The 14,226-nt window shown below is 47.1% G+C and overlaps 1 protein-coding gene and 2 long non-coding RNA genes across 4 annotated transcripts in view; 1 reads left to right on the top strand and 2 right to left on the bottom strand.

Annotated features, from left to right (window-relative positions):
- The window catches only part of LOC144584948 (uncharacterized), a 94,144-nt gene that overhangs the window by 19,859 nt on the left and 60,059 nt on the right, over positions 1 to 14,226 (bottom strand). The gene's annotated exons all lie outside the window — the stretch shown is intronic.
- Positions 4,718 to 11,447, bottom strand: LOC140702824 (uncharacterized). The gene is made up of 3 exons (XR_012082088.2): positions 11,310 to 11,447; positions 7,737 to 7,911; positions 4,718 to 7,137 (listed from the first exon to the last, which is right to left on the bottom strand). It is a non-coding gene; the product is annotated as an uncharacterized LOC140702824 (long non-coding RNA).
- The window catches only part of F11R (F11 receptor), a 32,278-nt gene continuing 29,475 nt past the window's right edge, over positions 11,424 to 14,226 (top strand). Inside the window, exon 1 of one of the 2 annotated variants that reach the window (XM_078382257.1) lies at positions 11,424 to 11,575. In XM_078382257.1, the coding sequence (XP_078238383.1) occupies positions 11,530 to 11,575 (46 nt within the window). In that variant the 5' untranslated portion in view covers positions 11,424 to 11,529. The remainder of the gene's footprint in view (positions 11,576 to 14,226) is intronic. The other variant, XR_013539444.1, reaches the window with a different exon arrangement.

The raw sequence follows: 14,226 nt of genomic DNA, 5'->3' as shown, positions 1-14,226 counted from the left end.
TGTGTTGTTTTTGTTTTTTTATTTTCTTTGCAGTATGCAAGATATTTGCGAAAATCTCTATTAATTTTTTCCAAAAGTCTTGAGACTTCTTTAACACTGAAATTCAAAAGAGAGTCAATGCGACCGATTCACCTGCCTGGAGAGAATATTTCTTTGTTTGCTAAGCTTTCACATTCCAGCTGTGAAACTTTTTAAATTGTTTTTAAGATGCATGGTATATGTAACATGTAGAGTATGTTAGTAATTCTCCATCATCCTTGAGGTGAAGGGTTTCTTGGGATCCGTTCTCCACAGATGCTCACCTGTACCTTTGGGGTGAGGTCTCCTTCCCGACCCCAGGCCCTGACCCTGATCCCAAGAGGGCGCTGAGGAATCACAGCTTCTCCTCTCTGTGGCCTGGACTTGGACAGGAGCAAGGGGTCACAAGGATAAGGCCCTTTTATCACCCCAAATTTCCCAGCGTGGACAGGATCGTAGTCAACAAAGAAAGGGTAACATTCCTGGTGGGCAGATGGCTTCTGTCTCCCCTCTGTGTTCCTTAATATATCCTATGTCTCTTCCCCCCCCCCCCCCCGAGACCTCTCCAATACGTCTCTCACACCTGGGAGATCAATGCTCACATTGCAAGGATACGGATCCATTGCCATGGGTGAGATGTTAGATTTCAATATACCTGCTTTATCTCGCCCTGATTTAACAAACCTTACCCTTCTATAGCAGGAGCTCCTGACAGTGTTCCCATGGAACACAGGCTTTTAAAACTAAACCCTTTGATTTTCTAACTTCTGAGGAAGAAGGTCCCCAGCAAAGAATGGTTGGTTTCTAGATATATCTGAGCCTCAGTTCATTCCTTTCTCGTCCCTGCTGCTCACAAAGTCAACATAAAGTTGAAAGTTAACATGGTTCAGGGGCACATGAATTCTCGTTCCTTTTTGTGTAATTCTTCATGTTTGCTCTGCCGTTTTCTCCTCTCAGCAGAACTCCTTCCAAGATGTTGGACATGCTAAATGTGCAACTTTTTCTGAATATACTTATTATTGTAATGACTGAAGGAACCATTTTAACTCCTTTTGGCGGGGTCCCCATCCGTGGAAGAGGATCCATCACCCTTCATGGCACTGGTGCACGAGGGGGTCTCCTTCTTATGTGATGTCGGCGACACCCATCAACGTGAATACCTTTCTCTGATGGCCATGGTCACCTTTAAGGTCTCAGCTTTGCTCCAGCCTGCTCTCCTCCTCCCTTGCTTTCTCAACTCTGAAATTCCCTTCAAGATCACCCAAAAGGCATCCAGTCTGATCAGAGCACCTTCGCCATCTGAAGACAAGAGTCCACTATGAGAGACTGGTTTGGCAAAGGCAAAGGCAGCCTGATGAAAGTCCGAGAAGACCGCCTTCCTTCCCTCCCTCCCTCCCTCTCTCCCTCCTTCCTTCTTGTTTTTAAAGACCGCCTTCCTTTGGACAGATCTTCTGCCTACTGAGCTGCTCAGCTTCCAGACTCTTTTTGCCCTACATGGGATGCCTGTGTTTGTCTTCTTTGCTTTCACCATCTCTTTCAAGTCCAAATGTTCTCAGAATTCTTGCTTCCCATTAAAGCTTGACTTGCAGCACCACACAACCTGCCTCTCATGGGTTTTGTCTCCTCCTACCCAATAACCCTACCCTTGTCCCTCTTGGCCTGCTGACTCTTCTTCTTCCTCTTGACTGCACACAGGGCCTCGAAAGCCGCCCAGAGTGGTAAAATATACCAGAGTGGTAAAGCCGCCCAGAGTGGTAAAATATACCAGATGGGTGGGATATACATCGAACAAACAAACAAACAAACAAATGTTGGAGTGGGCTCCTTTGCTGGACCCACGGCCGGCAGGTTCAGCCTGGCCTTGGTCTTTCCTACCGTCTCTCTTGGGGTTAGTCCAATTCACCAGCTCTACCACCTTCCGCTCGGAGCACCTGGGACTGCCTCTCCCTTCGAGCACCCAATTATTGGAGCCTCCTGAGAGAAACGCAGGCACGGCCAAGCGCGGCTGAAACACCAAGCTGTTGACTATGTTTGGAATGACACTTTCCAGGAGAAATCTGGTTGACTGAACACCTCGCACGGATTTGTCTCCTAGCTTTGGCCGATCTACTGTGTGTCTGTTGTGGTCCTGCTTGGGTTTTCCTTCCTGTGTCTTCATTGTATGGAAGGTCAACCGGACTGCATATTGATATGCAGAGGTACGCTTCTGCACAGAGACTGCCAGGGCCATTTTGCGATCCGTGGAGGGCTTGTTCAGATCAAGCCCCCGTTCCTCTTGGTTACAGCCTTTTCTCCCCAGACAGGGCCACTTAAGCACAGGTCCCCCTTCAATTTCTGTGCACACAAACCACCGTCTTTTCCTTCCTGAGAAATATGCGTTTCTTTGAAAAACAGACTGAAAACACTTTCATTCAAGAAACGCTCTTTAAAGAATTCTCTCAAGGGTCCGTGCCTGCGGGCTGTCCAGCTCGCCCTTTCCTTTTGCACAATAACACCATGCCTCTGATGCTATTCCACCTGAGAAGTCCGCTGCCTTCAAAAAAATTGCTGGTTTAGAAATCTGAACAAAAAGGACAAACTGCAAGTGAATTTAAAAGGCATGGAAAAAAGAAAGGAAATTTCAAAATCTCTTTGTCACAGTTTTTAGCACTTTAAGCCCTGTGTTGTTTGGATAATTTGGGATAACGCGAAATCCCGGCATCATCAGTTCCACAGGAAGCAGTTTCTTCCATCTACGGACACACACACCCCTCGTCCTGGAAACTGTTTTCTGGCGACATGGCTGCCCCTGTTTCTTTTTCTTCCACGCCTTTAAGCGCTTTGACAGCCCTGAATCCCTCCTGTCCTTTCAATAAAGAAAGTAGTCATGAGACATGAAAGGTCAGTAATGGACAGTCTGTCCCACCAGGGGGCAGATATTGGGTCACCCAAATGAAAGGATAATCTTCTGCACAAGATACCCGCTTTTTAAAACCTTTTCTCTTGAAATCTGAGAGGCATCATTGAACATTTAGTGACAGAGTTGACACCATGGAGGACTGTGTATGTTACCATTGAATTTCTCTCCATTTACACCCTCTCGTGCCTGCAGTTGGGGTGTTTCCTTCAATCAGTCATCTTGAGCCACCACCTCTAAGGATCAGGCCTTGACTTGAAGGTATTTTCTGCCCCTACCTGGCCCTCTGCCTCCCCAGTACAAGGTATGGTGACTTTTATGAGACGCTTGGGTCTGCCTTGAGAGATGAATTGCCCGTAAGGTGATCATTGACATGCCAAATATGGTGCTTGTAAAACAGAAAAAAAAGGAAAGGAAACACCTAAATAACTATTAAGAGGAACACAACAAAGGGCCCGGACGAAGCATTTACAAGATGCTTCGGGAAACCCATCACAACCTGAGTATTCAGAGAAGAGGAGAGATCCTTCTAGAATCACCTACATTGGCATCAGGAAGTGTAGGCACAATCCAGGACACCCAGACGGATCTGTGGAATCACATGCTTAATGCCAACCAGAACCACCCCATTCAAGTGCCAGAGCAATTCAATTTAATTCAATCTTTATTACAGTAATTGACCAGCGTTAAGAGTGCCAGAGCAAACCTTATAAACGTCTCCTCATCTCGGGCTTTTCCAACATCACCTTTGGATGTCCTTCATCTTCTGCTGTCCAGCTTCTTCTCAGTTGTTAAGTTTTTCTCAGTAACCAAGACAGCCAAAAAAAATTAGATCTTGGTACCTTGCCCATGTTCAGCTTTACAACCACTAAAAATTTAACTTTTAATGAATGATTACAAACATTTAATGCAGCTGATAATGCAGCTGTTTTACAAGGAAATGGACATGGTAGGAAATAGTAAAAAAATGAAATGGAAAAGAACTGTGGATGGAAACCTAGAATCTTATCTAGTCATGAACTGACTCCCTAAAGAAAGCAAAAGACTTCGGTTTCCAAGAGTTGAGCAGGGCTGTGGAGGACAAAACATTTTGGAGATCACTCATTCATAGGGTCATCATGCGTCAGAGGCGACTCAATGAAGTGTGAGAGCAACAACATGAAATTTTTGAAATTTGAAAAATTTGACAGGGATACAGAAATGTAGGAGTTTTTATCGGGCAGAATGTCCCTCTGGATACAATGGATATTAAATCTTGTTTCTCCTTCTGATTTCTCAAAAGGATCCTTTCAGAAGGTGGATTTCAAGGATGTCCTTCTTGTTCTGATTTAGAAAGGAAATGTCTCTCTGACTGTTTCTGTTTGTCTTCCTCAGACGTCCCTCAGGGTCTTCACCTCCTCTTCTTCCATTCTGGGTTGAAAACCCCTTTTTCTTCCTCAGTGAACATTTTACGTTTACGTTTTTCATACTTTTTGCTGAGACTGGGCATTCTGGGAGTTGTAGTTCAAAGCATCCGGAGTGCCAAGGGTTCAACAACACTGCCCTATAGGGAAATCCCCCAGCTAGATCACAGAGCACATGTCCCTTGGAAAGAAAGAAAAACCCCAATATTTGACCGAACCACCATTTTGTCTGTATTTTAAAATTAAGCTGCTTTTCCCTATTCTTTTTACCAGTTTTGAAGTCCTGACCTCTGGCTCTGCAGTCAGAGACCTAACCCCTTCAGCTATCTCACCAGCTTTGGAAAATGTATAGGGACCAGGAAAATGTGACAAGAGGAACCAGGCTTAAATGACAATCTGATTGATGCGAACATTTTATTTGCAAAGAAGGTCTATATATCAATGAGCTTACATTTTGAGAAAAAATTCAAAGATTCATATTATCTAAATATTATCATTTCATATTACTATACTATATTACAATATATAATAATTTCCTATTATCTAAATTTGTCTTCTAAACATCAGAACAGCAAGTCAAAAGCGACTCCTAGATTAAAGAAGAAATAACACAACTTAGCAGTAAAACTTACCATAGTTAATAAACACCAACAGAAAAGTTCTTGAAAAACAGCCCTAATGAATTCTCAGGAATAAGCCAGTACCAGATAGGCTGATGTTTCATTAAGAACAGGACTTACTAGATACATCAGCATCTTGTAAATTTACAACAGGCCCTCCTTCCGTCTAAGACGGGTTGTGCTGTTGACCGGATCATGGAATCGGGACCCGAGCCATCCTCTGCGGTTAGTGGAAACCCCGCTCAAGTGTTCACGCACATACACAGAAGTAGGTGGACACAGCAAATGTTGGCCTTGAGGTTAGAGGGAAAAGATGTGGAAGGAAAGACAGGTATGATTACGATAATCCGTGAACATCTGGATACCAACTCACTCAAAAGGCAGAGATGAGAAATAGTGTCTTGGCTACCCTTCCAGTTCCATATTTCTATGATTGTTTAGGTTTTGCAAAACTCCAGGCCAGGGGCAGTCTGGACAACTGGGTTCAGATATTGAGATTTCTCCATAGACAGTGAGAGCACAAAATTCTGCTTTTTATCATTGGAAGGAGCTGGTTTTAGACCTCTTCCTCTTTTCTTTGAACCCGCAGGTTGGGGAAGATGTTTCCATGAAGGAATTTTGGAGGATTTGTTAGCCAAGCTTCTACCCTCTGTTTGTGCAGCTTGGGTCGGCTTCCAAATGCCCAATCAGCTGGACGGGACAAAATTCTCCTGAGCGATGATCATACCAGGACTTTCCATCCAGGGAAGGAGGAGGTTGGGTTCTCATATGACGGGGGAATGAAGTAAAGCATGAACCAAAACATGATTCCTGCAGAATTTGGGAACATTCATCCTAGAAAAATCATGGACTTGTAGATGATGATCTTGTGTGCTTTGGGAGGAGAGATTCGCACACAAATCAGGAATAGAACTGATAGGGTTGGCATTTGCTCAGCACCTCTGATGTTCTCGATTGCACCTCTCCACTAGCTGGCTCCCGTAGCTGGTTTTCATTCCAAACACTTGGAAACCCAGGAGTTTTCATTTCACTTTCTCATTGGGCAACCTAAACACAATTGGGGGATGTGAACAGAAGGACCATAACTGGAAGGATGGACTTCTATATGAAAAAGAAACGGAGGAGAGATGGTCTTTCTCTAATCATCCCCATGGGATTCGGTGCCTCCTTTGACCATCCAGACAAACCCATAGCTTCCTTTCCTACATTCTTTCTTCATCTTAATTCCTCAAAGAATCAGTCCTTTCCTGAAGGCGTAAATACAGGAGCTGTGAGGCGGAAGGCCAGAAACGTAAAAACAAGTTGTCAGGGAAATGTTACACACCAGGCTATTCAACGTAGTTTCTTGGAGAGCATCTTAGGGTTGAGTCACCCCTGCAGTATTATGCACATGTAGTTTGAAGCCAATGGAGGCAGCCTCAGGGCTTATCTGGATGCTTATTATCATCATAAAGGCATTAGGTGTCTCACAGCATGCCGAGAGGTAGCCTGGATTTCAGAATATTTGCATTCTCATTTATTGCTAAGTCAGTGTTTCTCTAATTATTAAAGCGGCTGTATCTTTGACCTTGTAAATCCTGCCATGAGCTCAGAACAAATGGATCTGGATCAGGACATGTGAGTTTAAGGGCCCTGACTTTGATTTTGTCTTCACAGCACACAAGAATGCTGCAGATCTTATACCAGGATGAAGACCACTGGAGAGAATTTGGATCCAAAGGAGATCAAAAGACCAAGGTGAAGTATACACGGTGCTTGTAGCATGAGGGGCAGTCCCAGGTTCAGGAAAAAAGGAGGATCTGGTTTGCCTTATTTTGCATAAGGATGTATCAAAGTTTGGAAAATATTTCCTTGAAGGCGATGAAAAGAACACTGTAAGGTGTCAAGTTCTCTAAAAATTCATAGAAGTTATTTTTTAAAGATGCAGGGAGCATGGAAGTTCCCCCAAATTAGCTGATTAATCACTTCTGTTTATGGCAGTCCCATGATGGAAAAGAAGATGGGAAGCAGCTTAGACCTCAGCCTCTTGGTTTAGGCAAGACATCACATCTTGTTCCTGAGGAGACAGAAACTTATCCTCTCAAGTTGGACCCAAGCAAGAGGTTGGGTGCAAGAGTTTCCGAAGCACTCAAAGAATTTGGGGGGAAATAGAGGAAATATTCTCATTTCTCGGAAGGGTAGGTGTTCAGATTGTTAAGACCTGTAAAGGGGAAGAAGAAAAAAGACCCCAAAAGAATTATGCATCCCTCTGAATAAGTGGTGCACCACAGTGCTGAGTCAGAAAATATTCTAGACTTCAATAATTAAATAAAGAAGGCATAATGTTGTTGACTTAATAAGCCCTTTTATGTGTGTGTGTGTGTGTGTGTGTGTGTGTGTGTGTGTTTGTGTGTGTATCTTGAGTACATTTATTTATATATAAATGTACTCAAGATTCAACAGTTTCCTCATTTCCACCTTCTTTGACTCTTCACTCGTGTGCCTAATATGGATTCAATGAAAAAAATCTATCTCCCATTACAGTTTTAAAATGTTAACTTCTGGCTCGGTTTGTGGAAAGACTGGCAGCCCTCTGTCCTTTGTGGCTTTCCAGGGTTCAAGGCTGGATTTTTGCCCCAGCCTGCCCTGGAGACGGGCAAGATTTGAACTCGTGACGTTGGTCCTTGACAAGCAAAGGTTCTACCATGGAGCCTCCGTGCCCCGTTTTGAGAGGAGCCACCCAGAAAAGTCCTTCCCAGCTGGCCTCGCATGAGGGCGCAATTTAGGCAAGGGCCCTTCTCAGCCTCATTGGAAGCTCACCTCTTTGGGTGGTGGGTGAACATCAGCCACCACTGTCATGCAGTGTGTTTTCTTTTGCTTGAAGGGTACGAGGCGCGTGTGCAGATGAACCTGGTCCAGCTCCTCTTTCGATGCCCAATACCCAAATACACCTTGGTTACCATCCTCCTCTTGGTATTTACCCGAGTGGGACTTCCTAAAAGGCAGGGGGTGAACGTTAAAGGTGGGGAGCCCTGATTCTACATGCTGGCTTTCAAGCCAGAGTGAAGGGGGCTGTCCTCCTTGCCTAGAAGAGGGCCCTCTACCCCCTAAGGTGGGGGTTGGCCTCTCCTTGCATACCCTAATTGGGAAAGTCTGCTTCCTTGTGTCAACGCCCTTCAAGAGACAATCCTTTTCACTATCTTGGGGTGGAAAGGTTAAAATAAATAAATGGAAGTTCAGGGACCACCGCTCCCTTCGCAGACCCCATACCCCAAAACCTAGCTGAAGGGAATCCCTCTTCACCCCCAGTCATCTTTCCAACAACTGGGATTCTCAGGTAGGGGGAAAAAACCTTATCATAGAGGGTTCGTTCCTTGCTAGTATTTCTAAGAGGAAGTCCTGGATCTGACCTTTCAAGGCTTGTCCACTTCACCATTCCCCTCCCAGGTGGCCACATAGATGCCCTGAACTCTACCCCCCCCCAGGCATGGACCAGCTTCCTGGCAATGCAAGGGCATCATGGCCCCTTTCGGGGGACCCTCATTTTCCAGGGATAGAGCTCCCAAGGAACTGTGTGGGAATCTAACTCACCAACAGGCTCTTTTTTCTGCCCTGTGTTCAATGTTGCCCTGAAAACCTTCTTGGCCAGCGCTGCAAGTTGTCCCCATTGCTAGATCTCACTCGCTCGCTCACTCACTGTCTGCCAATATCTCCAACCAGGTACCTATCCAGATATCTAATGTATCGATTCAGCTATCTTAATGTACCTTTTGATCTCCAAATTACCTTCTACCAATTACCTGTATCACCAGCTACCTGTCGTTCCTTTCCCACCTCTCTCTCTCTCTCTCTCTGTTGTCTGCTTGCTCTGCCCACCCTTGCTTGCTCCCACCACTCTCCTCCTCTCTCCCTTCCCTCTCATTCTACGTAATCAGTCTATCTCTCTGTCCAACCTCCTTCTCTCCTTTCTCCTCTCGTTCTCAACTGCCCCTCGCTCTCACACCTCCAACTGCCAGATCAACTGCATCAGCAAGTGATGTCACAAAAGAGTGTGTCTTCCTTGGCAAACAACTGCCTCTGGGAGATCCATGGCATCTTGCTTGGACCCTAGAGCCCATCAGCCCATCAGTTCCACACCCCACGGCCAAGGGTCAAGGATAAGGGGTGCCATGGTCCACCGACCTACAGGAGGACCCCTTTCTTCCCTCCTGGAAATCTGGGTCTTTCAAGATGTCTTGGAATGCCCCAATGACACTCATTGTTCATTCATCAGGAGTTGTTCCTTTGGGTTCATAACTCAATTTCCCAAAGCGATTTCATCAAATTTTCTGAATGTCCAAATGCCCAGGAAATGCCATAGACTTCTCTGGCCACTTCCTCGTGTTCTCGTTCAGCAGGCCACCCCTTTTGACTCAGTTGGGTCTAGGCCAGGGGTTCCCAACCTTGGATCTCCAGATGTTCTTGCGCTAAAACTCTCAGAAGCCATTAGCTGTGCATAAACAAGTTCCAGAGGACATCCAAGGGCCTCAATAGAGATCAAGACTTCTCAGCACACTACATATATTGACCACTAAGCTTTCTGTTATAATTTATGGGAACCAAACTGTTGCCTCCCTTGACAGATTCTGGCCTCTGTTCCAGAAATATCTCTTAGTATTCCTGTGACAGCCAAGTCCAGAAGGCCCACAGTTCATCTTTGTCAGGACCTTTTAACTGAAATCATTAACAACTTGATACTCTGTGTTAATGAACCTCTCTCATATTCCTGAGTTGTTTGTTGTTTGGTCATTAAGCCGTGTCCGACTCTTCGTGACCCCATGGACCAGAGCACGCCAGGCCCTCCTGTCTTCCACTGCCTCCCGGAGTTGGGTCAAATTCATGCTGGTCACTTCGATGACACTGCTCTTGCCTTCACACTTTCCCAACATCAGGGTCTTTTCCAGGGAGTCTTCTCTTCTCATGGGATGGCCAAAGAATTGGAGCCTCAGCTTCAGGAGCTGTCCTTTCAGTGAGCACTCAGGGTTGATTTCCTTCAAAATGGATAGGTTTGTTCTCCTTGCAGTCCAGGGGACTCTCAAGAGCCTCCTCCAACACCACAATTCAAAAGCACCTATTCCTCCGCGATCAGCCTTCTTTACGGTCCAGCTCTCACTTCCGTACATCACTAATGGAAAAACCATAGCTTTGACTATGCGGACCTTTGTCCGCAAGGTGATGTCTCTGCTTTTTAAGATGCTGTCTAGGTTTGTCATTGCTGTCCTCCCAAGAAGCAGGTGTCTTTTAATTTCATGGTTGCTGTCCCCATCCGCAGTGATCATGGAGCCCAAGAAAGTAAAATCTGTCACTGCCTCCATATCTTCCCCTTCTATTTGCCAGGCAAGAGCAAAGGGTTAAAATTATTGTGTTATGGATTGTGTTGCGGCCAGCGACACCCTGTTAGCATTTCCTTTAACAGCCACAGACACAGCTGTTAATTGCTCAGTGTGCAATAATAGCTATGGAGATGTAGAAACACTGGAGTCAGGCATCATCAACATCACTGAATGCCAATGCTAAGAGCATCTCTTGTTTCACATAAAAAGTCCCTTCCTGCCCATCCCATGCTTTCTCGATTTCAGCCCTATAGGTTGGTGAGAGGGAGACTCGTTTAATTATTTGTGCCTTTGAGAATGAAGACGTGCCAGTCAAAATCCTGGATGATCACATGGTCAGTCACCCAGCGCCTTGGGTGGGAAGCCCGGATCTAGCTTCTGCCCAGCCCCACCCTCAGGGGGATGGGGGGGGGGGAAATACCACATGCTGTTGTCAGGTGGTGAACTGCAATGACAGGCAGCCCATTTCGCTGCCTGAGTTGAAGGAGAAAGCTGTTCTTGTTCTTGTGCAGTTGAGTCACCCTCGACTTATGGCAACCCTATAAATAAGCAATTTCCAAAATATCCCATTCTCAACAGCCCATGCCTTCCTTTAATGGGCTAATTCATCTCGTGTTATTGGGTCTTCCTCTTTTCCTGCTGCCTTCCGCCTTTCCCAGCTGGATGGTCGTCTCCAGAGAATCCTGCCTTTTCATGAGGTGCCCAAAGGCCCATGAGGCAACCTCAATGCCAACATTTTTGCCTCCACCTTGCTGGAAACCCTGGAAATTCCATTTTCTATTGGGCAAGAAGCACCCAGCGTCACACCTTTAGGAACGTTCCAAATATGGACCACAAAATAATTCCGTGCAAAATAATTCCAGACCAAAGCATGGGTGCTTTGCGTTCCTTCTCTCTGTCCTCCCGGCATCCCAAACAAGGGTTGTGTCCCCCTCGGTGAAAAGGGGCCTCCTGTGCTAAGGGCAGAGGGACCTCACTGCTAGGCGCCTGCTTTTCCGGCCGGGCCAGCCCAGAGCCTTACCTTCCTCCTCCTCCTTCTCCTCCTCCTGCTGCGCCTTCCTGCGTCGCTTCACCTGGGCAGCAGGAGGGCGGGGAGAGCGGTGGACGGGCGGGCGGCGGAGCCTATCAGCGCCCTCCCCTCCCTCCTACCTGTCTGCCTGGGGCTCCGACCTGGCCTGGCTCAGTCGAGGCTTGGCGTCGCCGGAGAGAAGAAAGGAGGCCCGGCGGGGCGGAGACCGGCGATGGCGGCGCGCGGGTGGCTCTGGCTCTGCCTTGGCGCCGGCCTAGGTGAGCGGGGAAGGCCGGCCGGAGGGCACGGGAAGGAAAGGAGCGAAGGGACGGGGGGAGAGAGAGGAGGAAATGGGGAGGACGGAAGACCGAAGGGCGAGGAAACAGGGACAAAACAAAGGGTGAAAGGGGACACTCCAAGGGGGGGAGGGTGGAAGAGGTCGTCCCGCATCCGAAGTGTCTGGGAGAAGGGTGATGATCACCCTTAACCTTTAGGGTGAGAAGCAGGAGCCTCGGATTGCGCGCGTCCTCGGGGGTAGGGCGAGGAGAAGGAGAGGGGCCAGCCGAGGGCAGAGAAGGGCCCCGGGCGGAGGGGTCAGGAGGGCCAAGGCTGGGCTGGGCGGCCACCTGTCCCGGCCGCCCTCCCCCCCTTCCTCCCCACAGGCTGCGGGAGGCAACGTTGGGCTGGCTCGGCCGGGTCGCAGGTCCAGCGCAGGAGGGCGCGCCCCTCCGAGGCCCCTGGGCTTGTCCTCCGGGCCAGGCTTGGGTCCTTGGGGGAAACCCAAGCCCCTCTCGTGGAGTGGAGCGTCCCCTCCTCCCCGCCAGGCGGTGTGCGAGAGGGTCACTTGGGACGGATCCTTTCCGCTCTGAGCCGCTCTGACCCTGGGGCCTTTTCCCCTCTGGAGGTTGCCTCTTGTATGCATGTGTCCTTTGGCCCCTGGAAAGGAACGCTGTTGAGCGTTAATCTTAAATCGGAGGTTTCCCAGCCGGTCTGTTTCATTGGCGGAAAGTGTCCCTGCGTTCATCTTTAGGCAGGCAGCCAGGTCAGAAATGCCAGCAGTCAAACTCTTTCCCCTGTTCTCCCCTTTACTTTCCGTTCGATCCCAAAACATGGAATTGTCCATCTGCGTTCCCAAGCAGGAAATAATGGAATTAATTTCCCCCCCACTTCTAAAACGACTTCCTTGATGAAATCTTGCGTGAAGGGCTGACTCGTACTTTCTTTTTCTGTTCCTCGTGTTTAATCATCACGAAATGACTCTTGAAATTGGTCCATCACCTGGAGGGAGATCATCCCCTTCTCTCCTCCACCCCCAAGTTTTGATTCTCAATGTGGGGCATTTTCTTTGTCCACTGGCTGAGTGCATATTGAACTCGCATTGCGCTTCTCTTGAGGCTCAACATTCAATTATTTTCAAAAGGCATCATCCTGAACGAGGGGCAAGCAGAGTCATGTCTTGGCGTTCTTGAACACCACGCCCTGGTTGTTCTTGAATGGTGAGTTTGCAGGCCCTTTGGTGCCCTGGTGTGTTCACCTGCAGCCGCTGAGAGAGACTCTGCCTTGTGTTGGACCACAGAAGTGCCTTTTAAAAGCCATGTGCCTAGATATGATGCCCATTGAATCTGGCATTGTTGACTTCCCCAAGGGCACCTTCGGAGTAGGTACACCAGATCTCCAGAGGAGCCGATGTCAAGAGAAAAACAAGCATTATTTGTTTGTTTATTTATTTATAGGCAGCCTGTCTCCCAATAAAGAGACCGAAAGTGGTATTAAAAAGAATAGAATTTAAAACCTAAAAAGCTAAACATTTAAAAACAATCAAACTATATGTGAATGAAAATACAATTGTATTCTCGAATGCTTTCACGTCCGGGATCTGATGGTTGTTGTGGGTTTTCCAGGTTCTTTGGCCATGTTCTGAAGGTTGTTCTTCCTGACATTTCACCAGTCTCTGTGGCCATGGGCATCTTCAGAGCTAGAAATACTCAACTATCCAACAAACAGCAAGAGAGCATGGACAGAGTTTCTACTCCAGTCCTCTGAAGATGCCCATGGCCACAGAGACTGGCAAAACGTCAGGAAGAAGAACCTTCAGAACACGGCCAAAGAACCCGAAAAACCCACAACAACCAAAATACAATTGAATAATTAAAAGCAAGCAAACATTTAAACAACTACCTTAATTTTAAAAAGGTATTTGTGGACTCAATCATGATTGTTAAAAGCCTGCCTGAAAAGATGGGTCTTCAGCTGTCAGGGGAAGGATAGAAGGGAGGGGGCCGGCCTGATCTCAGGACCCACCCAGCCCTTCCCTTTTTAGGGAGGGATGTTTGTTTCTAATAGGGACTTGGACTTGGGACTTGGTACCAAAGACCCTGACTTGGGACTTGGACCCAAAGATTTGTAACATCTCTGCATTTCACACCTGGTAAAGACCTGGTAAGACCCCCGCCAACCTAGCAGTTCGAAAGCATGTAAAAATGCGAGTAGATAAATAGGTAACACTCAGTGTTTTGGTTTGGTGTACTGACTTCTCTATTAAGTAGTCTGTTGGTCTTTTTATATACTTGAGTTTTATTGTACAGCATTTTAATTTGTTCAGGATGTCTTAATCTCGGGTGGGGTTATTTTAAGGATCTGTTTGCATACCATTGCTGTAGCAGTGATCAAATATTTGAGGATCAGAAGGACTTCTCCCCATGGTTAAGGTCTTCTTATGAAGCCCCTCCCCTTTGTCCCCTAACGCCACCTAGTGCAATCTTCCTATCCCAGCGGCATGGTCATGAGGCATCACATCCGGAAGGGACTAGGTCAGGAAAGGCTGTGTGCTGGGCACCTGCTGTAGTGTTTGTGCTCTTTCAGCTCCCAAAAACTGAATGGTTTTGGCCTTTTTTCATGTAATATGAGATCTTTCTTAGGCATATGGTTC

The sequence above is a fragment of the Pogona vitticeps genome, chromosome 15 (genome assembly GCF_051106095.1).
Source record: "Pogona vitticeps strain Pit_001003342236 chromosome 15, PviZW2.1, whole genome shotgun sequence".
Classification (NCBI taxonomy): Eukaryota; Metazoa; Chordata; class Lepidosauria; order Squamata; family Agamidae; genus Pogona; species Pogona vitticeps.
The sequence above is the reverse complement of the archived record's forward strand: the minus strand, read 5'-3'. Positions and strand labels throughout refer to the sequence as shown.